The 24,153-nt window shown below is 38.4% G+C and overlaps 1 protein-coding gene across 2 annotated transcripts in view; it reads left to right on the forward strand.

The window, feature by feature from the left end:
• The first annotated feature begins 13,389 nt into the window (after nt 1-13,389).
• LRP2 (LDL receptor related protein 2) overlaps nt 13,390-24,153 on the forward strand; it is a 115,015-nt gene continuing 104,251 nt past the window's right edge. The window contains exon 1 of one of the 2 annotated variants that reach the window (XM_085066525.1): nt 13,390-13,701. In XM_085066525.1, the coding sequence (XP_084922651.1) occupies nt 13,608-13,701 (94 nt within the window). In that variant the 5' untranslated portion in view covers nt 13,390-13,607. The remainder of the gene's footprint in view (nt 13,702-24,153) is intronic. The other variant, XM_085066526.1, reaches the window with a different exon arrangement.

A 24,153-nucleotide genomic window follows, 5' to 3' on the forward strand; every position in this document is an offset into this window, starting at 1 on the left:
ATCACTATAGCCACTTTGGTTCAAAAAGAGACCAAAACATGTAATATGGTGGGTGTTTTTATAGTTTTTCTTTTAAATGATCTCTTCGGGTGTTGTGCGTTACCTATGGATCAAAAATATCAGGATGGAAATAGCTCATTTGTCCTCCTACCTGGCCTGTAATGCAGTGTGGGCTACCAGAGATGTCCTTGAAGTAGAGAAAAAGGGGACATGGAAAAGATGTCTTGTATGAATAGCCTTGCCTATTGGAATGACTGAGAGAAAGAGTTTGTTACGTACTCCAGTCTGCTTAGTATATTGCTGCCGTTTGCATGCACTTTTCCTTTATATAAGAACTTAGACATTTTTAGAGTTATTGTCATGTGAGTGACCTTCAGCCTTCTTTTCTGAAAACCTCTTGAAAATCTTCAGTTTTTCTGCACTGTGGAAAATAAAGTAGGTTTTTGAACAATAGCATTTCTACACTCTCTTCACAAAGGTATTTTTAACTGAGCTTTGGATACTGCATACACAGTAAATGTCTAAGGCTATATTGCATTTCTTTATGTTAACCATATTTTCACCTGACGGGGAAACAAAAACATTAGTTAGCATCAAAAAGTAGTGAATTAGTTTTGCTATCCTCTGTTTGTGACTATTAATGATTCAGCTGAAATGAAAATGGTGATTGAAAATATTCTGTAATGTTTTCATACTTAAAATTAATTCTGTTTGGGATCATCTCAGAGCACAAGAAAAGAATAATCAAATTCAAAGGAATGTGTAAAGATACAATACTAGTTAAACAAAATTCATTTAAGAAGCTTTCCAAAGTGAGTAAATTACAAGCTCATGTTTTCTGTCTTTTTTTGGATCCGAAGGCAGCCTAACAGTCTGCTCCTTCTCCCGTTTATTTTAATTAACTGCATTTATTGCTTGCATTTTCAGGAAATCTTTTTTCCCTGATGAAACCACTTTTCAAGAGGGAGGTAGTAGTGCTGATGAAGCAGCATAACTGGGGAAGAATGGTCTTCTGGTTACAGTTAAGAATTCTTAGTTCTGTATTTCTTATATTGTTGAGACTGTATGTTGAGCTGAGAACTTCAAATACTTGCTAGCTGAATATGAGAACATTGAAGTACCTATTGTGTGTGAGCAGGATCCTGAAGCATCTTCATTGTACCTTTTTTGTTCTAGCTAGGCAGTTTTTTCTGTGGACATGTCAATGGATGTATTTTACAGATTAGTGACTTTGGGTTGTGGAGCATCTTTAATTGTTTCACAGTGGTTTGTAGACATTAGAGATACTGGGAGCACTGTGGGACAGAACTGCTCAAAATAAGGTTCAAAACTGGCTTTCATGAGTTATGTAAGGACAACTACCACATACCTGTAGAGGTTGCTGAGTCCTGGGGTGATGGTTCTGAACTGTAACTGGGAATTAGGAGATGATGGATCATTCAGTAAGGTTAGGTTGAAGCAAACAGCAGTACCTTTTTTTCCTGCATGCTCATGTAGCCTGACCTAGACAAAGCAGCAACCACTTACACAAACAACCTGCCTGTTACTTGTGCTGTGGTGCAAAACAGTGGATCTTCGACCTTTTTGCCTCCTTGGCTTGAGAACCTCTTGAGAACTCTGGCCTGGAGTCAAACTTCTTACCCCACTCTAAATATATGAAGTTCTAGTGGAAGGATTTTAAAATAATGGGGGGGGAGAGATGTTGCCAGAAATGTAAATGCTTGCTCCTGGTTCTGATCATTGTAGATTGTGAAGCATGCTGTGCATAGTTCAGAGTTATTCTGTCAAATGCAAGCAGGAGGAATTTGCTAAGTTTACGAGGATTTTGAAGTGGCATTCTTTGAGTATTGTGTTTCTTTGCTACAATCTTCACTGTGTCAGGTATTTGGTCCATCTCAGCCCTGCTGGTAATGGTTGCTATCAAGAAGAAGATAAAGTCAAGAAGGAAGAAGTCCTTTGTCAAAGAATGAGTTGTTAAGTGTACTGAATGCATTACTATTTTATTTGCTTTTAGAAGTCATTCATGCCATAGCCTTTCCTGAATAGACCATCACAGCTGATGTCTGTTTCCCAGGTCTGTTAAGTGTCACCACAGAGATGAGGAAAAATTTCTCCTCCTCCCCTTAAACCCTTTTAGCCAGGGGCAGCCCAAGTTAAAATCACTTCAAAGGCAAAGCATGCCTTTTTAAAATTTTTTTTACATGGCATTGCAGTGGCAGTGGATGGTAGTCCTAATTTTACTGTCACAGTTAAATGTTATGACTATGCCTGGTTCTCTTCATATTTGTGCATATCAGGAACATCTCCTGTAAATATGCTGGAATTGCAGTAGCTTAAAATTGGTGTTGCAGAAATGGGATCATTCCCCATATACAATACAAACTTTAAGGGAGAAAAGGTATGTGACTTGACATCCCTTATCTTCAGCTGCAGCTCCTTTCAGGACTGCTTAGATAAGATTAAAAGAAGCAGGCTTCTTTCCAACCATCTCCCACTTTTTCACCTGAAGAAATTTGCTGAGAAAAGGAGCAGACTCTAGCTGCAGAATTTGTGTCTGCTTCTAACATGTCATAACACAAATGCAAATTCAAAGAAAACGGGGCTTGTTTTGGCAAATGTGTGTGTGAAACTGAACTCTTTTTTGGTGTTGCATTTGAGTTGGTAGAAAAAATTCTGTTGACTCCTTTTTGTCATTTATCCTCTGTGGAAAACTGTGTAAATCAAATACTGAAAGAGCTGCGACCCAAACCCTGAGAGGATTCTTCCAGATAGTTTAAGTAAACCAAAATGCAACAAACCAAAATTCAACAGACTATTAGACTTGCAAACTTAAGTAGTCTGAAAATGTAAATTATAATGTTCCTTGGAAAACTTTGCCTCTGATCCTCCTCACTAATGGTGGTGGTGGTGGGGTATAATTTTAGTTTAAGAAAACAAGTGACAGTAGTTACAATCTCTGCTTTGTTTGGCAGACAGGGGAATGCAGACATAAAGATCAATATGGCATTATAACTAAGAGGGAATATTTTATTATCTTGTAGGGTAAACCCACTAAACCAATATTTAGTGTATTCAAATTGCTTATAGATATTTGCATTTATTTTTGGCCTCTCTGTTCTGTGACCGGATTCTAAAATGAGCAATGAGTTACATGGATGCTACAAGAGCAATAGTCTGTGATGAAATACCTAAAAATATTGAACTCTTTTGTATAGAAGGCTCAATACCTGCTGTCAGCTGATTTCATGCTTCTGCAAGCATGTGTGCCAGCATTGTATCAAAAATCTATCAAATGCAGTATTCCTGTAGGTGTCTAAATCAAGGGCAAAACTTCTGTTTGGGAATCTGAAGTGAGAGTCTCCATGCTATATAGTGCACATTCAGATTGACCATATCTGGGAGAGTAGGCTGTGGTGGAGACACTGGAAGGTGCACCCACAACTTTTCCTTCTTTCTTACTCTTCCCAAATCACTGGATTAGTTCTATGCTCTTTTCTGTGAAATTTACCGGTAATTCTGACTCAACATGTTACTTGTCTGCTCTTGTTCTTCACAAGTACAAAATTAATTTGACCCACTGAAGATATTTTGAATTAAACTGCATGAAATGCAGCTGTGTTCCTGGGTTGTCTGTAGCCATAATGCACATTGCAAGAGCTGCTTCCAGTTGAGCCCTGCTCAGCAGCTGGGAGGGAAATGCCATGGAAGGGAGGTAGCAAGAGGAAGGAAGAGCTGAAGGGTTTCTGACTCCCATAGTCCCTGTAAATCATACCAATCCTCTTGTATCTTGGAACCTAGTTTTCTATCAGTGATTTGATACCAGAATCAAATCTTAGTGTGTGAACTGGAGTTTCTTACCCTACAAATGCTTATCTAGTTTTCAGACATTGCTAATAGTTCTTTAAAATTTAGTACTGGCTTTTGAAATTTTGAAAGCAGTAGATAAAACTTAGCTAGCTAGCAATTGCTCTGATAGCAGAATGGTTTTATCATAAATCTGTGTAAGTAGGTTTCAAGCATCAGTTAATATATTACTGTGTTTCCCGCATAGAGAGATAGCATTTAAATTTTGTATTTACAATCTGTGCATGTCCATACATAAAAATCAAAGTTTAAATTAATACCTAGACTACATAAAAATACTGGAAATACTGGGTTCTGGGTAGTTATTATTCAGGCCTTAGTAACAAAACCAATTATGAGAATAGCTTTATGCGCTCATTTGATAGTGGCACACAAATGTTCAGTTAGAATGAAGAGTTAATTGGATGGAGCACTGTAAAAATATGATTAAGCTCCTAGATGGTAGGTTTTAATGAAAAACTTTACTTGAAATATCCTTATTCCCTCTATATTTAGAAGTAATGAAACCAGAGCAGGGATGATAGCATCGTTTTGGGCATATGACCCATGAGAAACTACCTTTTGCTGTGGGGGGGAAAAGGGCACCTCCTGCAGCATATGATTGAGGGCACGGAGTGCAATTGTGTCCCTGTGGTCATTTGTGACAGGTTTGGTAATCTCAAAAATAATAGTGGTTCTCTTTGGTTTTCCAGAATATGGAAAATCATGTATTCTTTTATTCTAGCCCTTAGCTGAATCCTGGAGAGAACGATGTTTTGAATAGCTTTCTTCTAATATAACCTTATACTGTGAAAACCTAAAGGTCAAACTAAAATGGAAAACTGCCCACAAATCCCTAGTCTTTCAGTGTGTTTAACTCAGGATGAGTGTGAGATAATGACAGGTGCCTTTACCTTTTGTCCTTTCCTAATCCTGGTTTATGGGGATTTAAACATCACAGGCATATTTAGTAGTCAATGAAATGTTCTATCTCGTAGTTTCCAGGGATCACTGTGAAATAGGAAAATATAGAGGTTATAGTGTTTTACCTTTCTGGTATGTACTCTAATTGTGTGCAGGAGTAAGATTTGCTCTGGTGATCTCATGTTCAGTTTGTATGGGTTTTTTTAATACTGGTAAATTAGTTCAAATCAGCAGTTTCACAGTTGTGAATCTGACCTTGTATCTCACCCTGCAACTTGATCAATGTGTCAGCTTACATAAGAAACAATATTTTTACTGTGAAAGGAGTAGTAAGGACTTCTGCATATATTGATTATATTGGTTTTGCTTGCATTCCTCTTTGCTGTCTCTTGTACCTTAATCTTTAAAGAAGCAAATCAATGCCTGCAATGAAGTATTAGTAAGAGCAGAATATACTGGGAAGGAAGGAAAAGAAAACAGCAATATAGAAGAATATGTGATCCATACTGGGTTAAGTGCAAGTTTAGCAACAGAAATCAAGGGAAGACCATGATGTCCATTAAGAGAACAGTAAATGTTTCTTGGTGCTGTAGCTCCAAGAGCAAAATTTTCATTTAATATTTTCTCAAAAAGACTTGGGTGCAGAAATGGAAGAGTGCTGACACTAACACTATATGTAATTTGATTCTCTGCTAATTGGAGTCCGTACTTTAGTATTTGAAACAGTTGTCGTCTGATGACATGGAGAAGTTGAATGACAGTAAAACATAAGAAGGGTTTCATGTATTTTGAATGTGTTCTGTAAGTTTCATTGAAGTTCACTTATCTGAGTTGACTTAAAATATGAAAAAGCTCATCTAATGATAATGTATTACCACACTCATGAGACTTGTCAAAGCCTAAGCAATATGGAATCCACAGTGACTATTGGCAATGAGGTGCACAAAGGACCAGATACGACTAAATTGTACTACAAGGATAGTGTGGGATGCCTGTGTTGATTACAGAGGGTGTAAATCTTTGTCTTGAGTTTTCACTGTGTTTCTTTGATTGCTGGATATAAAGAGAGAGAGAGGGATACTTCTGCTGGAAAAGGTAAACATGGATCAGCAGACTTTCTATTCACTAGTCTTTACTTCAGTATTTCTTGATATTACTATCTGCCTGTTGGATGATGACAGATTTTTAACAATTTTTTTTTTTTGAGAACTTCACCATTCATATGTACATGGCTTTGTTTTTCAGGTTGAATTATTTCATTACACTCAAAAGGTAAAAAACCTTGATCACCACTCAAAAAACAGCTAATAAAAATTCAGAGGACTGATTATTTGAAAGATTGACTAGAAAAACTGACTGTTGACTACGAGTTCCTGCTTTCATCTAGAAAAATTAGAAACCTGATTTCTAAAGTCAGGCATAGGTTTTTTATCATCTTTTATTGAAGAATACCCTCTTTTCTTTCTGTAGTAGATCCAGGCTCTTGTGTTTCATTTGAATAATGGCTATGGGTAGCTGTTCACTGACTGCTGATGATTCTTAGCTGAAACTAAGAACTGAAACTTTGGCCTTTTGCCTCTAAAGTCTAATGGAGGCTGAATTTAACCTAATGTCTAATTTTATTTTTTTTTAATCTAGAAGAAAGGTTTTTAACTGTGACTTGTGGAAATAATTGGAATGTTTGTGTAATTGAAGACATACTCATTGATATGCATTTGATTACCCATCAGCTTTTCATGGGGAGATTGCTATAGTAATATATCAGGACTGCTGACTCCCTACTCCCCCTCTTGGATCTTGCAATGATTAGCTGGGTATCCACCTTCATAAATCAAAGGTCTAAGGTTTGAGGCTTGTCCTTTTAATTATTTCTGGAGTTTTGACTACAACACTACAATATGAATAAAACATTACTTTCAGGTCAATATGAGGGTTCAAGCTAATGGCCTTCAAATTAATGAAACAACTTCTACCATACCTAATCCGCTACAAAGGATTGTGGGGACTGAGGGCATTTTCATTAGTGTCTCTTAAAGTGTCTGACACAAAGTGACATAGCTCCAGTTTTTCTAGAAGGCTATGTATTAGAGTAATTCTTAAGGAACAAAGATGTTTTAATATCTAGGAGATGTGGTATGTAACTTCCTATTTCTTTTTAATAGCTTGTGGCTCTGGCTTGCAATGACATTTTAGTGCAGCTGTTTATCTTAAAAAAAAAAAAGCAATAAACAACTCCACCAAAGCCTTTTAAGACATCAGTAATTACAACAGGTATATTGCTTAGCTGTTCTCATGCAAAGTTTTAGAATTCAGAAACTACAGTTCCAGTGAAAATTTAGGCGAAATCAGTCAAGAATGTGTTCCAGTTTCTCGAATATGCTCTTCAGCTTATGGTACTGTGCGACTGCACTAGAAACTCAGGTGTTGTGTATCTGAAATTTCTTAACTTTCATGTGGCTTTTAATTTGAAATCTCATCCTTCATAATGCTGATCATGATGTATCAAAACAGTAAAACAACAGGAGGTAGCCTTTACTGTGCTGAGGTTTTTTGATGTGTCCTAATTAAGAAAAATCTTCAATTTTTGAACTGGATAACACAATAATAACTTCTGAATGCAAAATTTAATGCTGAGAGGTAGGAGGAATTCAGTTAGCCATCTTGCAAAGTACAAATCACGCCATCAAGCTATTTTTTGATGGCAAACTTTTAACTCACAATTTTGTACTCTGAGAAGCAACTATAAAAATAAAATTATGTCATCTCTTCATGGTATCTCAGGTGGATATAGCTTCTCCAGGCATGCTATCCTGTTCCTCCTGGCTAGTGAGGTACAATCTGTTGAGATGCTGGCATGAGCAGTACAGTGGGTTTGAGGGTGTTGTGTCCCCATTGCCATTTACAGCTCTGTGGTGCTTTTGTGGGACTGTGCTGTAAAGTGGGCACAGCAGCCAGTGCTCTCCTAAGGGCCTGCTGACTGAGGGGACAAAAGGGACTGTGAATGCTAGTGCTGCAGCTCTTAGGGAAAGTGGATGAAGGGGGAAGGGTGGACTACTCAAGCCAGTCACCCTGCTTACCAAAGTTTGTGCTCACTGAACTGTCCTATATCTCATTCCTGTGAACAAGTCCCCCAAGGAGGAGAGAGGTTGGGTTTTTAAAATTATTTTAATCCTTTTGACCTCGTGCATTCATGAGTTTGGTCTCTTCTTGTCAAAGTAGTTTTGCAGGTTGACTGCATCAGGTGCTATTTTCAAACCGAACATTTTGAAAATTGTTCCTTAGCAATCAGTTAAGAATTGCTACAGTGTGGCTTATCATGACCTATAATTTTCTTCTTGTTTTTCCATTTAATTTAACATAAAAATATATTTACACTACAAATATCTCTGTATACAAATCAGTGGTTGTCATTCACAGGGTGTTGCAGGGTGGCTTTTCTTGCTTTCATCATACACTGAGTAACTTTGTTCATAGAAAGATGGTGTTTAATAGGCCTATTGATGTCTAGTTCTCTTTTTCAATAAGCATGGAGGCTTGTTCAGAAAATTCAGAGTTAGACCATATTTTCAGTTTTTTTTATTAAGTGAGCAGTGGTTGTGTTCTTTAATAAATATCAATTGAAGTTCTGTAATACATATCAAAACTTTGAGAATCTGTCATCTGCAATCCCTATACTGTTAAACCATGTTCTCATTTGTTTACTGTTATTACCCTGGCTTTGGCCTGGAATTCTTATTGATACTACTGAAGGCTTATTATTTATCTTTCCTCAGGTGTTTTGACTGACTGCTTTTGTGATCTCTCAGGCATTTCATCCTGGCTGTTGGAGGAAGGAGACCTAACTGTTCTTAGTATGAGTCCCACTTAAAAAGGTGTTTGTCCTGAACAGACCTCATACCTGTTATCAATAGGAAAGTAAACCAATGAAAATAGTAAAGGGGATTCAGAGTTATTCCAGCCTATTCTATTTTCCTTTTTAATACCCTAAATAGTTTTTAGAACATGAGTAATTTGAAAATGCTTCTTTACCTCCCATTCCTTTTCAAGTACAAATTCGTCTGTTGCTTCTTTGCAGGGCAGAATGACACTGAAGGGCCAGTTAATTGAAGCAAAAATGAGGACCTCAGAGACAGAGAAAGTGCCAAAGAAATCTGTTTGCAGTAAGGTTAGTACCAAGATCTTTGCTAGTTAGAGAAACAACTGAGGTAGAGTATACTTTGCCCTTACTTTGGGACTGTGTCTCCAGGATGAGGCACAGGGACTTCCAGGGTGGACCGGACGGTCCTGACCAAAGGACAACTGGAGAGGGAAACTGGAATCTGTTTAATCTTTCTCCACTTTCTTCTGCCTTCCAGGTAAATAAACTCTGGAATCTCTACATGGTTACTGTTAAACTCCACAGCAGGCCCATTTCTGCACATGAAATACAACTGTGGTGTTTTGGAAGCTCCTTTACTGTCTGTCTCTCTACAAGTCTCACTTCTTCAGTGACAGTTACCAAAAAAGCACATGGTTCCCATGTTCCTGCTTCTTGTTCCAGGATGCAGTAATATAATTACAGGTTGAAAGAGAGAAGTTGTAATGTGTCACTAACCAGAAGACCTTGAGGGAACTTTTGGCCACAATGCCAGCTGCATTGTGCAATTCTGACTCTGTGATTTCTGTTCTGGACCAATTCACATCTCCTCAGTTTAATGTTTCTCACATTCATGTGGTCTGGAGACCCACCTTTGATCCAGTGTTCTGGAAATCTGTGCTTTAGTGCTGAATATGCATTAGATGTTTGGGAATTATATCAGCTAAGGCTCTCTTTTTCTGAGTTTGTGATTGGGTGGATTATTTTTTTTTGTTCTTTAAATCCTTGGTACAAAATACCTCCTGGGCAAATAATTTCCATTGTTTTAGATACTGTGAAATGTAGTGTGGCTTATATGAGAAACATGGTGAACTTGGGGCTATTGTTTGTTTGTTTGTGTTTTTTTCATGTGTTGTAGAGTTGAAATTAATACTGGTTCTTTGTACAAGATGCAGCTCAATTCCCTAAAACGTGATCTTTTGAGGAAACTTCTGCTGACAACACATGTATTTGGAAAAAATAAGTGATGAAGTCCAAATACACATTACTATTGTGGATCCCCATGAAAACAGCTAAATGTGCTCTCCCTGAAGTCTGATAGCTTTGATGCAAACTGAAGTGGGCCTTAGGTGAAGGAAACATCTCAAAAATAGTATCACTAAAGAGACCCTCCTGCCATTAATAGCCTGTTAGAAAAGGAAGCCTCTACCACACACAGACACAGACATAACACACACAGAAATTGTTGCTTGCTGTAAAACTAAGGTTTAGTTATAGAACTGGGACAATTGAGATTGTAGAATAACAAAGATGGATGAAGTCTAAAGAGTTAATTGCAGCTGTTGGGTACTTATAATATTACCCAAGCAGAGAGACAGTCTTTAGATTTGTAGGACTTGTCATTACCAGTGTTCTTTTAAAAAATGAACACAGCTTTAGTATGTTTAAAACATAGCCTTGCTTTAGTATGATTACACAGAAAGTAACAAAAAAGCTTGTCACAATAAAGGATTATATTATATTATAGGATTTAATGATTAAACTTTAAATGTGAAATTGGAAACACAGCCTGTAACTTAAAATGTTTTCTGTGTGGAAACACCTGGGTTTATCCAAGGACAGATTGACCACAAGATTACCGAATGCCAATGGCAATTACAGCTTTATTGGATAATGCACAGGGCAGATGCTTAGCCTCTGTAAACTCTTAGCTCCAAGAAGTTCAGAAGAGACAAATTTACAGGTGCAGATCTGACCCACATTTTCTTATAGTGAGTGTATATTTGGTTTTTGACTTTTTTTAGCCATCAGCTTTCTGTCTTTATCTAGTCATACATCAACCATGATGTTTCTATCTGTGAAGAAATGCATGAGTTTGGACACTAATTTAGACTGAACCTTGGTCAAAAATGAAGTCCTTTAATTTTTAACTTCCTTGCTTAGCAGATATCTTTAATATGTAAGCAACATAATTGTTAGCTCTAAATTGCACCTTTAGCTGCTTTTCTGAGTGCTTGCTTACTATAAAAACCAGGCAAGCAAAGACATCTCAAATTGGATTTTGAATTAAAAACAGAGTTCAGTGAACAACAGTATTGCCTGTTTTCTTCCTCTAACCTTCTAACAGATGTAGTCTGCATTTTCTTAAACATGCACTAATCAACTAAAAATCCCTAGGTCTAATTCAGTCAGAAATAATGAGCTGCCAACAGGAGCAGTCAACAGGAGGATGAGAGGAAGACGTGTTACACCCACATGGGCGATTTTGGGTGTAGTTATGGGAAAGCCTTGAGGAGTTTTGATTCTGATCTAGAAGTCTCTAGTCTCGAAGAAGTCCCATTTGGTGGTGTCCAGAGGAGAAAATTTTAGATGAGGTAAACATTGTCCTGTGCTGGCTCCTCTGTTACTATCATTTAGCAGTAAAATATCTGGGCTTATCAGTTTGTTTGTCTCTGAATATAAATTTTGTCTTGTGAGCACAAGAATAATGGGTGGGAAGGGCATGACCCACTACCTCAGCTCACTGTCAACAGCATCTCCACCATCCCTGTTGGCGAATCCCTCTAGCCTCTCACCTATGGGAAGTACAGGTGTGTAGAAATTGTGATGGTGAATGGGGCAGGAGCACACCTTCTGGCTGCCAGCTGTGTGGGAGTAGCTGTGTGGAAACAGATGCCTCCCAAAGCTTGCATCCAGGTCACTTCAAACATACAGTGACAGAAGACTGCACATAGCTCCCAACCTGGGGTTGCAGCTCCTGAGCACTGTTTGCCCTCTCTGCGTGTTGCTGGGGTGTGAACTGCTTTAAACAGTTCCTCTTCTAATTAAGTACGGTCACTCTGTGTGTTGGCTTTGCAGGCACCCATCTCTACAGAGCAGATCTGCTTGCTCCCCTCTGAGGATCCCTTCCTTCCCTCCCCATCGGCCTTGTTGGGAGATTAAAGCAGCAGCGGCCCCATACACAAACGCAGCTGGTTCCGTTTGGTCAGCCTGAGCCTTGCTGTGAAACCACGACAAGAATTCCAGTAAGTTGGCAACACTGAAACACAAAGAAAACAACAATAGGAAAAGACCTTCCGTGCAGAAAGGAATGTTTCAAGCACTATTCCCCTACAGTGAAAGGAGAGAGGGTGGGAGGGAGGAGGGAGATTTGAAGAGGGCATGTCTCCCCCTCCCCCGGCAGCTCTGGATCTTGTGATGGAGAGATCTTATCCTCTCTTTGTGATTCAGAGGTGCCAGGAAGCTAATTGAATATTCTGATCTGCCCCCAGTGTTTCTTGTGGCTTGACCCCGGTGCTGTGTCGTACCACTACACCAAACAGCCCTGAACCTGCATAAATCACAACCTTGCAAAAGCCTATGCTCCACATCTTCTCTCCCCACCCCCCCTCTTTACTATCTTGATAGATAGAAAGCCTTTACGGAAAGGTTTAGAAGGATTAGCGTCCTACAGGACCTGGAGAGAAATCAGTCTGCTAATAAGCAGCAACATGTTCCTGTGCAACTTCTGCAGGCAACAATACAGGCATCTCTACCTCTTTATTGAAGTTGCAGTTCATGGCAAAAAGAAGAGTTACATTTTGAAATACAGCTTAAGTTCTGTTGCAGCATCAGCAAACAGCCATTGCAGTATAATGAGCATGGCATGATGCTAATGCAAAAGATATATGGTATTTATAAAGGTGGTGTTACTAAAATTAATTTGACAAAGCCTCTTGGAAGACAAGTAGACCTATCCTTCTCCCATGGTGTGTATGCACAGTAGTCATTGTTGACATGTATGTGTGTATGGGCACGCATATGAAGAAAGGACAGCTTGGCATAACTAAATTTTCTGCACGAAAGACTATTTTTGACTAATATTAAAAAAGAAAGGTTTAGCTTCACACATTTTATATATGATGTTTCTGATCCTGCAAGCAAAGCCTCCAATATGTTTGTCTTTTTTACCAAGGTTGCATTCCAGCCTGAACTATTAGGGTATCTTTATCTTTCCCCTGTGATCCTACATGCTGCTCTACCCTTGTTAGTGGGTATATGGTTCCTGAAATGGCAGCAGTAAAACACAGGGAGATATTTCATTGTGTATTGCACACAGTGTTGGAGAGTTAGAAGTAAAGGAGGGTGTCTCTAGCTGGTATCTTGAGAATTCACAACCAAAGCACTTTACCAAACTGATTTTATCTGCTAAAAAAATGCAAAAGTAAGTTTCATCCCTACAGTTTTCCTTTCATAGGATTTATGTGAGGAATAATAAGTTCTAAAATTTACTTCTGCATTGATGAGATACTGGATTTTTTCAGACTTATCAAAAATACTTTTTCTTGTTTGGAGCATTTTTGGGACACTAAAACCTGTGAGATATTTCACCTGCCACTTGCAATTCCTCAATCTACTCAAAATACATGAGCACTTTAAATACAGCACCAGTGGGCTCTGATTCAAAGTCTGCAAAGTGCAGGGTCTTGGAAGCATCTTGGCTATCCTGCAAAGTGTGGAAGGAGGGGCAGAGGCAGCCTGTGGCTGCAGGGCCTGGAGCAGTGCCTGATTCCCTCATGCTAGTTCCGGGGCCGCCGGGTATAAAGAGCTTTATGCAATGTCTGGAGGGTGGGAGTTTATAGAAAACGCGATGTCTCAACAGGCGAACACGCCTTTCTTCTGCAACTAGCAGGATAAGAAAAAGACACCAGGCTCCTTGGGCTGCTGCTGTGCAGATCAGCATCCCGGAGTCCAGGATCCAGGAAGCTGGATCATCCCAGCCCAGATGGGACCTCACCATCGGATGGATGGAAGAGCAGCAACTGCTTGCAAACTGCTCATATTATTCACTGCATGCATAATGCAGGGCAGTTGCCAAGGTAAGCACTATGCTCCAGCCTCTCCGGAATGGGACTTGCACCGCAAGGAGCACATCCCTACTCCGGGGACTTCTACAAGAAAAAGACCAAAGTGCCTGAAAGTAGAAGGTTAACGGGTGCTGATTCAAGGAGTTCTTTCTAATAGCTAGGGGAGACAGTTGGCTCTTTCCAGGAGTCATTTGATGGGGTCGGTGTCTGTTGTGGAAAGGGAAGTAGCGCTTTAAAAGCACTGCAAACACCACCGGCTCTTTAGCTTCACTTCATCTTGGTTTTAAATTATCCTAGGATGCTCCCTTTGATTATTTTTCTGGTTAGTACAAACTTTCCCCCCCCCTGATTTTATAAGACAGCAACACAGAAATGTGGCTAAATTTCAACGGACTTTGCAACTGCACGGTCCTCAGACTTTGCAACTCCACGGTCTAAACTCACGGTTTTACAGAAATGCAAGCAGGCAGTTTTTCCCGTGAGTCCTGATAACTGGCTGTGAATAAGGCAAAAAAGAATCGCCCCAGACCTTTTGCATTTTTTGCTTGTGATCTTTGTGCCTTTCGTGCTTCTAAAATACGGGCGGTTTTGCAGAGCAGAGTTCACCTGCATTCCAAGAGCTGGTTTGGTGACCACTAAAATTGTACCTAGAGTTGTTTTTGATGAGTGCACAGGCTGCAGCACTTGCACGTAGGCAGGTTGGGCTGGGGGGCGGGGGGGTTATGCATGGACATGCTTGTGTACGTGTGGAATATGCAGTCATTTACAGAAGGCTATAAGAAAGAAACAGATGCTTAGTCTGGAGCACAATAAGCTCCCCTCAGTCGGTCTCAGACGCAGATTTGAAGTTGAGAGAGGGAGAACTTTTTCACTGGGCTTTACTGTTGCTAGGCGACATCGAGGCGCATGTGACCGGCAGAGCAGGCTGAGTGCCGCTCCTCTGGTACTAATCTGGCTGCTAGGGATGGAGTAGCCGTGTGCCCAGGTCCTTTTCCCGGTCTGTGACTGCAGCCAATCTTCCTGCCTTCCCCTTCTTAATGCTGTTTAATTGCCTAGCACTGAAAATCAAACCCGTCTTGTTGGAGCAAGGGTGGGTGAAGTGCGTTTTCTCCGCCCCGTGTATTGACCTGCAGTCCTGCTCGTTCTGTGTGTGTCTCTGTATTACGTGTGTGTTCAAGTTGTTAATCTGCTTTCTTTGCTCAACTCTTAGTTTAAGCTCCTTAGACAGAATCAACTAAGTAATTATACAGCAACTGCTGCTAGCAGCTCCCACTAACGAACAGGGAAATAAGAGATAGCTAATGTGCAGCAGGAGACCTGCAAAAACTCTAGCCAAGGAGGTCACACTGGGCAGAATTAATCCTATGCACTATTATTTTGCATTGGGTAGAATAGAAGCTGCCATGTAGATAAAAAATTTATTTTTTTGTTCTCCAGCTGCTAGTGATTGTTCAGAATGTACCTGATAAATGATGTGACAGAGTAAGCAGAGAGAGGCTTGGAATTGGTATCCATAGGTAGTGGAAGTACAGAAGTTTTTACTTTTATGGTGTTCCTCCCCCTCTTTCTCCCATTCTCCCCTCCCCCCCGCCCCCCCCCTCCACAGTAGAACTACTGCAAATCAAGCAGTATAATTCTAGTAATGAGTGACTGATACTAGCAAAATACCTGAATAGCAGTCTTGGTTGCACTGTGATTATGATAGTGAAATATTTGGTAACCTTAAGTTCTAGTTCCTTGATTGCTGAGATCGTGTCAGACACTTATTTTAAATACAAAATTTGGAGAACCATGAAAGGAATCCCAAGGCTTAGAAGGAAAATGGTGAAAATCTATTATCATGCCTAATCCTCAGTATTTTCAAAGGTGCTTTGCTGATGTTTTTGGAGGTTTTTGCTGGCAATATCTGAGTGTTCCCATTATAAGATGGATTTTTCTAGAAGTATTTCACCTAAGCATTTGCTCAAATGATAGTACTCTTCCTTAATTTACCTAATTCCAGTTTTATGGGAGTAAACATAGCGCTCATAAGCAGAATAAAAATCCTGCTTTTTGTAATTGTCAGCAGTGCTGTTTCTGCAGCCTTTACTCTATAATTCTTGTTGCCTGTTGGGTAATTATTGTCAGAAAAAAGTGTAACTGGAATGTAAAATACTAGTTAGGTGAAGGTAGTGTCAAGAAGAAGCATCATAGTACTATTGCTCGTGTTTGTTTTGAGGAATATCAAAGTGCTTCACACTGTCATACACTAGAGACAGCGGATGGATGTTAGTGCACCGAATTTGATTTGTATCCTAAGTGTCTGCAATGATAAATCATCAGCTTAATACATCCCAGGAAAATAGGACCAAAATTTGTTACCATTATGAGGTCTCTATTAGTCTGAGAATGAAGGCTGTTCTAAGAATAAATGCATATGGTGTGATAAGATATATCAGAAATCACAATGAACCATTTGCATGAAGTGTGGTAGGCCATTAAGAAATAGGTATGGTAAAACCAAGTAGTTTTTTCTAGAATGTCATGGAGAAACATGCTTTTCCATCAGACATTGCAATAGTTCAATCTCCAAATTAATAATTCAGTGTTTTTTAGACATTGTCTTCACTCAAAACTATTTAATCTGTCTGTAGGATGATGTACAGTGACACTGCTGCAGGCGACAGGCCAGAGTCACTATTCATACTTCCTTGTGCCTCACTGTGCACTTTTAAATGACAGAAAAGCCTGTCTTTAAGATCCCACCCCTGCCAAGGCTTAGTGTTTGAAGACTTTGAGTGAGACTTTCCTTGGGGACTGAGGATTTGGAAGTAACGAGAAGGGAGAAAGGATGGCAAGAGAAATGAACATACCGATGCAATCCTGACATACAATTTAATGGGTTTTATGCATGACCTATGGGCTGCAGGGTTCATAATTGTGCGCCAGTACAATTTTCTTGGTTCCTCTTGGAGATGTACTCACACAAAATCAAGGGCAGAAATTCCACTGAGTGTCCATCTGCCTGGCTTCTAAATTGGTTTACTTCCTGAGGCCTGACAATTTAGAAGTACTTCTCAGTGAAACACGTTATAGTCTTCTCACATTTTAATGAGTTTTTCTGTGTACTAGGAGGTTTTTTTTCTCCTTTGTTCTTTTCAGTGAATAGCCCACTTCTAGTACATCTCTTGAATTTTCTTAATAATTTACTCTTTTTCTGTATTCTGGTCAGTAAAGCATATCAGGTATTTGCAAAGTAATCAGCTAAAGCAAAGAATGGGACAAACCCCAGAATTTTAGTTAAAAATTGAAAGCAGTAATTGAATGACACCTGGTTAGATTTAGCTTCTATGCCAAATGCTAGAATTACAGTAAATAATTAAGCTACAGGAGTGAAGAAAAACAGAGACAGTGCATCCAGGGAGATTTCAACTAAGATAAATGCATGATGTGTGTGATGCTTCTATTTCCCTGTAAGACAAACCAAAACCTTCTCTCATCTATTGAGCTGATTGGAAATTTGAGCAATGAAATCCTACTTTAATCCAGATTTACTTGCCATGTGTTTTGCAGGAAATAGCAAAGATTCATTTGGGGGAAAGGTAGACTGCAGTTTTATTACAGCGTTTTAATTCTTTTCCTTTTGGGCTTCCTGGATTGACATGAAATCAGTTGTACTGTTTAGAGCCTTTCCCCTCCGTGCGCATCCTTGCACCCTTAACTTCTCGTTCTTTAACACTGGACCTGGAGGTTTTTCTGGCAAGATTTTTTAAAAAAATCTGAATTATCTTATTTTTAATTAATCAGTAAGCAGGCACATTATAGTAGTTCATTTTATCTTTATTATATTAGATTAAAATCCATTCAGTCTCCCCCTACTTTTTTTTAGATCTGAGGGGTTGCAATAACTTTTCAGATTGATAAATATGTAACTTGTATCACACTGTACTACCACTTTTTTAAGCAGGAGTTGTATCTCCTCTTCCAAAGCTCTACTTAAAACATACTGGAACCATATAGTACTTTGGATGTTTCAAAGGAAGGTACACTTTCTAGAAGTTTTTATTGTTGAAAAACATTAAAGGTCTCTTCTAATTAAGGACCTACAGGTTGACATCTATTTAAAGGGAAGTGAATGTTTTTATTCCACTGCGACTAATTAGTGACAATAATCATAATATGTCAGTTTCTTTGTAATAGCTTCCACTGAATGTGGCAGATAAAAGACAGAGCTCTTTTAAAATTATTTAAAACTAAAGTGCTTCTTTATATAATTTTATAATAATACACTATGCTTACAAGTACCTTGAGCTGTTTCTAGATGAAAGAATAACAAGGTTTCCTCTGAGTCAACCCAGTGTGATTCCTTTAATTTCAAAGAAATCACCCCATTTGTACTGATCTAAGGCAGAAAATATGATTCAGTGAAGAATAAACATCTCTTTAAATAGCTTTTTAGTGTTAGAGATCCATTTTGAAGTCCATGTTGTTACGATAATGTTAATTTTACTAGCAACTTTTTGCTCCCTTGACTCAGTACCCTCGTAGAATAATTTTCAAAAACGAAGTTTAGTGAGTAAGCATAGAACTGTTTCATGAAATGGATAGCCTTCAGCATATTCCTTAAGCTTTTACTGTTGGTTTCAAGGGTTTTAATGTTTTCTTTGTTTTGCAATGCCTAAAGTGGATTAGAGATCTAAGGATCACTGTTACAAGTTTTGTTTTGGATTAATGAAACAACATATAAGAGTTGACTGAAATGGTTCTACTTCTATGACCTGTTCTATTTTATACTTTTAACATGAATAAGTTGCCTTTGTTTTACAATCAAGAAGCCAGATCTTCAGCAAAAGGGCACTGTTTACAGCAGCAGTGTGTCTGCCCAATTATTTTCCTGCTCAACCAGATCATGATACTACACCCTGCTGAGTCAAGTCAGAGAATGGGGGGCTGTTCCAATTGGGACTCCCTTTAATGGGGATTGCAAGGTCATGCTCTTGTGGAGTCAGAAAGCTGGGGTTTTTGTTGTATTCTGTGGTGTCTCAAAAAAAAAAAAAAAAAGGGCATAGTCCACAGGACCACAAGATATCCCAGGAACTGATACATTAGTTTAGTATTTAAAATCTAGGTAATGGTTTTATCTCCAGAAACCCTGTTGCACATTATCAACTCATATAAATATACCATAGAAAGTTCAGTTTACTTTGAGGAAGTGTAAGGCCTGCAGATCTGGAATACATACATGATTTGTCACAAAGAAGGAAATCTTCTATGGAAAGTTCATATCATCCAGTACCCATTTAGATCTGATCAAGCCCTTGTCATACCTTGTCATCTAAGGGTACAGTGTCATGGGAAGTTGATGAGCCACGTGAACAGTTCGTTCACTGCTCCTGGAAGCAGGATGCCCCTACTCATCTTCCCTCTCTTTTCCAATGTATCATGTCGGTGTTGCTGGTAGCCTTGAGTTGTTGGTGCTTGCTTTGTGCCACTGCTCATCAGACCTTTTCTGAGCTGCTTTCACTTAGAAACCAGGGAAAAATAAACCTGGCATATGGAATTATGGCATAATGATTTTGAGCAGCATGCAGAAAGGCCTGGTGATTACTGGAGTTTGGAAAAGAAAGGGAACATTGGCATCAAGTACAAAGAGATGTTTCGGAAAGAGGGTGAGAAAGAGACACTCCTTTTTCCTATGGTAAGTCAGGGATGGCCATGCAACCAATGTCCAGTGCTACTGCCAAAAACCTTACCATGCTGGTAACAAAAGTAGTCCTATTTGGGCTAGAGTGAACAAGTGTTAGCGCTGCTGGAAACCCCTTTTGTAAAGTTGTCTTGTGTAAACAGATAGCAGCTTGACTTGAATGAGGCTGCTCATGTGTTCACCTTTGAGCAGGGTCGTAGGGCTGTTCTCAACCTGCAATGCAATAAGTGAATTGGATGATAACCAAGCACATGGAATGTTCTGCAGTTCTTGTTGGCCTTCTAGCTGTGTTAATAAAAATTACTTTTACTACTGCAAGGTCTAATACATTTTAAAACCATTTCATGTGAAACAAACAAGCTCCAATTTGTCTGATTTGAGTGGCAAAGTCTGTGGTGTCTTCCATAAGAATATTTGAGCTGTGTTTGTTAACTTTGCAGTTCTTACTTTTCTGTATGAAGTCAGCCACAGAGTGCACTTTAAAGCCTGACTGAAAATGAGTGCAATACCTTTTGATTGTTGGCCTATGTAGCTTTTCTTAATGGGAGTTAAGATTTAAATCCTACGAAATTTTGTAAGGCAGTAGAGGGAGAGAGAGCCCCAGATGATCACTCTGTTAAAGGAGAAATCTTGTGGTTAAACACCCTGTATGGAGATACCGACTCTCTGGCCATCAATACAGCAGATGTGGTTGCAATCTTCTCCCAGCAGACATTGTGAAAGACTGATGGAAAACTTGTTGCTACGAGGAAGGGATTATAAGTTAAAGGTTGCAGGCCTGTAGGCAAAAGCCTGCAGTCCTCTTAGCAATGTTATTTGGATGGTATGTGTTAGCACTGAGATACTTGGGAGACAGCGTATGCCTTTCCTGTAGTTCTTTATGCTTGCTTCTGGATGTAAGGACGTAGTGTGTAGTATGTGTATGCTTTTGTGTTTCCAAGCATGTGGCAAGTATAGGGCTTACGTAGCTATACAAGCTAGGGAAGTTCTGTCCTACCATTAACCTCTGTGTCCGGAATGCTGCTTAGAGTAGCTAGCTAATGTAACTGAAAGAACTGCTTAAAATGTTATGCCCAGCAGCTGCCCATGAAGGGAAGTCAGAGCAGAATCAAGCATCAGTAAAAAGCCCAAATGCATGAGTAAATCTGACCATTACAGAGTTTAGATGCTTAGGGAAAATATAAGTAAATTGCTTCCATTGGGGTTGACAGGAAGAGTAATGTTTCAGGAGAAGATGGTATTTCTTGTATTTATCATCTCCTGATGAATTCAAGTACTGTCTTTTTAACATGGCACACTCATTGGTATTACTACTTGCTTAAAAGGATTTTTCAATTTATTTTTTAAACTGAAAATGATAAAGAAAATATGCTACACTTAGAAATGAAACAGCCAAGGGATGATTTAATTCTTATTGCTCATTTTCAGGTCCTTTAAGATAAAACTGCATTTTTTGTGTGCGCATCAGACAACATTGTTGTTTCAGTTCGGGTGATCCTGGCAGGGGGTTTGGAACTAGATGATCTTTAAGGTCCCTTCCAACCCAAACCATTCTATGATTCCATGGTCCTTCTCAGGCCTGCCATAACATATGGAATTTCCTTTTTGGGAAGCTTGATAAGAAGTGACCAGCCATTAGCTGCTGACTGAAATGGAGTCACTACTGAATAAGGGAGAAATGTGATGTGTCAATGTATCCAAAGGAATATATGTAGTTCCCAATGTCATGGGCAGTAGTGAGCAGCATTGGAATGTCTGTCTAGGCACACTAGATGCTTGTAGCATGCAGTCTATCCTGTATGGACGCATCAATTCTGCTTTTCTGACTATGTTCTCACAGGTTTAGTTTGCAAGGAGTAGCTGTTGCAATTTTTGAAATTTGTGCAAAATGATGACTAGTGTGCCCTGTGAAGCTTTGGGGCACAGCTTAAATTGTCTTTTTTTTTTTTTTTTAATCTAGCATCCTACTAGCATGATGGCAAAGAATTTTGTTGTGGATGTGTGTTCTGTGGCGGGAAGACAGAAATAGCTTTCATTTTATGTGCTTACCATGTTTATTATCTGTAAGGGAAAGTGATTTATATTTTTTGTGGCAGGTTCTATTTTTCATTTAATAACTTGTAATATAAGATTATAGTAAGGTTTATATTTGGCAAAATGTTATGTGTTTCATAGCCATTTTCATTCTAGTAATGACACAGAAAAAAAATATAAAAATGACACAATTTCACTGTCATGAACTGCTCAGGAAGGCTCTTACTGAGGCTAGTTCCTAGTGCTGCAATGACTCATCAGCTTTCAGGAGAGCATGACGGAATGGAATGCAGGTCATCATCTCAGCATGGGGTCTGATTTTGAAAAAAAGCAGCACATTGGTTGGAAAATGTATTTAAAAGACTGTACAGCTCTCAAAACGAGAAAAGGTTCCTGATAGTGTTTATCTGCTACTGCATCTATGAGACTTTCTCAGTGGTATATACTGTACATGGTCTCTCTAAGTTTAAGCACTTTTTTTTTTTCTTTTCACTTTCCACACACTGTGTAGTTGTAAATACTTTCTAGTCTTGAAGATTTGCTTCTTTTGGTCATATTCCACCCCCCTTGTGTTACCCAATTGTTATTCTACAGCAGCCTTGAGGCCATTAGCAAGGTTCATTCTTATGAAAATGCTTGGGATGCTTCCTTCTGTGAGTAACTGTGGGTGTCTTTATTTCTACTGTGTTTGCCTGTTCTTCTTCCTATTTATGTCATATGGTCAATTAGAACAGATTTTTGCATACTTAATGTGCCATTCATGAAAAATAAGCAACTGAGATTTAGGAGAGCTGGGATGTGTATGCTTCCCTAGAGATCCATAGTGCTTGCTTCACTTACCCAGCTAACACAATCACAACTGATTTATGTGGATTAAGATACCTAATGTCAAGACAATGGTTGGGATTATCCAATTTAGTACAGAACATGTTCTTTACATGTAATGTCTGAAACACATTTTTATATTGAGAAGGCTAATCTTTCAGCAGCACTGCAAGTACTGGTTTTCTTGAATTTGGCCATACAGTTAATAATTTTACTAAAATATCTAAGGAGTAGAAACAGCTTTTGTTTGTGTCCTCCTGGAAAATACTTTATGTTCCATTTAGATTATAGAAAGTGTCCAAGAAAAATTAATGGCTGATCCTCAGTTATCACTGAAGTACAAGAAATTTGTCAGTGACTTAAATGAAAGAAGGAACCTGGTCCGTTCAATATAAGAAGTATTTACTTTATCAGTTGAAAGGAGTATCACGTATCTATTAGAATTAGCCCTTAGTTAAAAGGATTGTTTCTTATTCCTGCCTTGTTATAGGACTATAAAGATAATAAAAGTTTATTTATTGCTTTAAAAAAGTGCGTAAGTTGAAGCAAGGTTATAAAGCAACTTAATTTTTATTAATTTCTTATTAGTACTATATGGTGGAAAAGATGTGTTGTATGGATATGTACTGTTTGTGAGCGTGTATGATAAAGGAACTGTCATGGTATGAAATTTAAGAAGGTTGGGTTTTTTTACATTTGGGATCAATGTGAATAACTTTAAAAGATTGAATATCTTAATTTTTTTGCTTCTCCTGGAATAATTGGTTTTAAAGTGGTAATGTAGAAACTGTTGTTACTTTGTTCTGAATACCAGAGCTTTAAGAAAAAAAAAAATTAAAACCGAGATTTTTTTTTTTTCTTGTGAGGTCCATATGTGGTATACCAAAAAATTAGGAGCTTTTTTTCTTTATTACTGGTTCGGGATTATACTTGAAAAAAAAATGTTAAGAACTAATTAATAAACCATTTCTGTTTAATCAGGCTGTTTGCATTTGCTGCAATTTTCAATTAATAAAGCTGAAGTAAGGTAGAGAGGGTGAGGATTATGAATATCTTTAATGTTGCTAGGAAGCATTTACAGTGTCATTCCTTTGAACTTCTTGTCTGCAGGAGACTTGAACCCTTTTTTTCTTTGCAGGAAAGCTTTCCTGCTTAGTTTCAGTAGATTAAAATCCTGAATTTCTTTAATTCTTGGATTTATGTTGAGGCATTAGCAGAAATTAATTTATAGTCCTTTTATATCTGTATTAACTGAAAACAGTTCAACATTGACTACAATAATTTTAAGTATTTTTATCAAAGATTTTGCATGTAAGCATTATTAAAATGATATTTGATACTTTAGTTTTAACAGTTGTTTTAGTTGACAAGTATCTGTATGTGCAAGAATGTGCAGACTCAAAGCACAGAATATAATGTAGATTTTGCTGGGGTTTTTTCCTGTTTGGCAAGTTAAGGCAAAGCATAAAAATCTGCTGATGCTGCAGAGAAACATGGTATTTCTAAGTCCATAATGAAAGACAATATTTTCACATTTCGTCTTGAATTTTAAGCTGCTTTTTCAAAAAAATCAGTGAGTAAAAATTTTAAATGTAGATATCGGATTTTACCAGTCAGAGTAGAACCCGGTTATTACAGCTTCTGATACCTGTCATTCTGCTGAACACAGAATGTGGTTTACTCAAAAATAAGTCCAGCTAGTACTGGTGAAGAACCAGATCTGTTCCCTCAACTTCAATCCTTTATCGTTTCCACCACTGCCCTCTGCCTCCCACTCCCAAATAATCTGAATTGTGCCTTGTTTCTTGTACTGTCTAATAATAATCATATCAGGAAAACAGAGTGTGCCTCTCATGTACTGTGATTTTTTATTTATTTTTTTTTTTTGGCTGCTAGTGGACTAAAAATAGAATATGAATATG

Source organism: Lichenostomus cassidix, chromosome 7 (assembly GCF_008360975.1).
Source record: "Lichenostomus cassidix isolate B80296 chromosome 7, HeHo_3.0, whole genome shotgun sequence".
Classification (NCBI taxonomy): Eukaryota; Metazoa; Chordata; class Aves; order Passeriformes; family Meliphagidae; genus Lichenostomus; species Lichenostomus cassidix.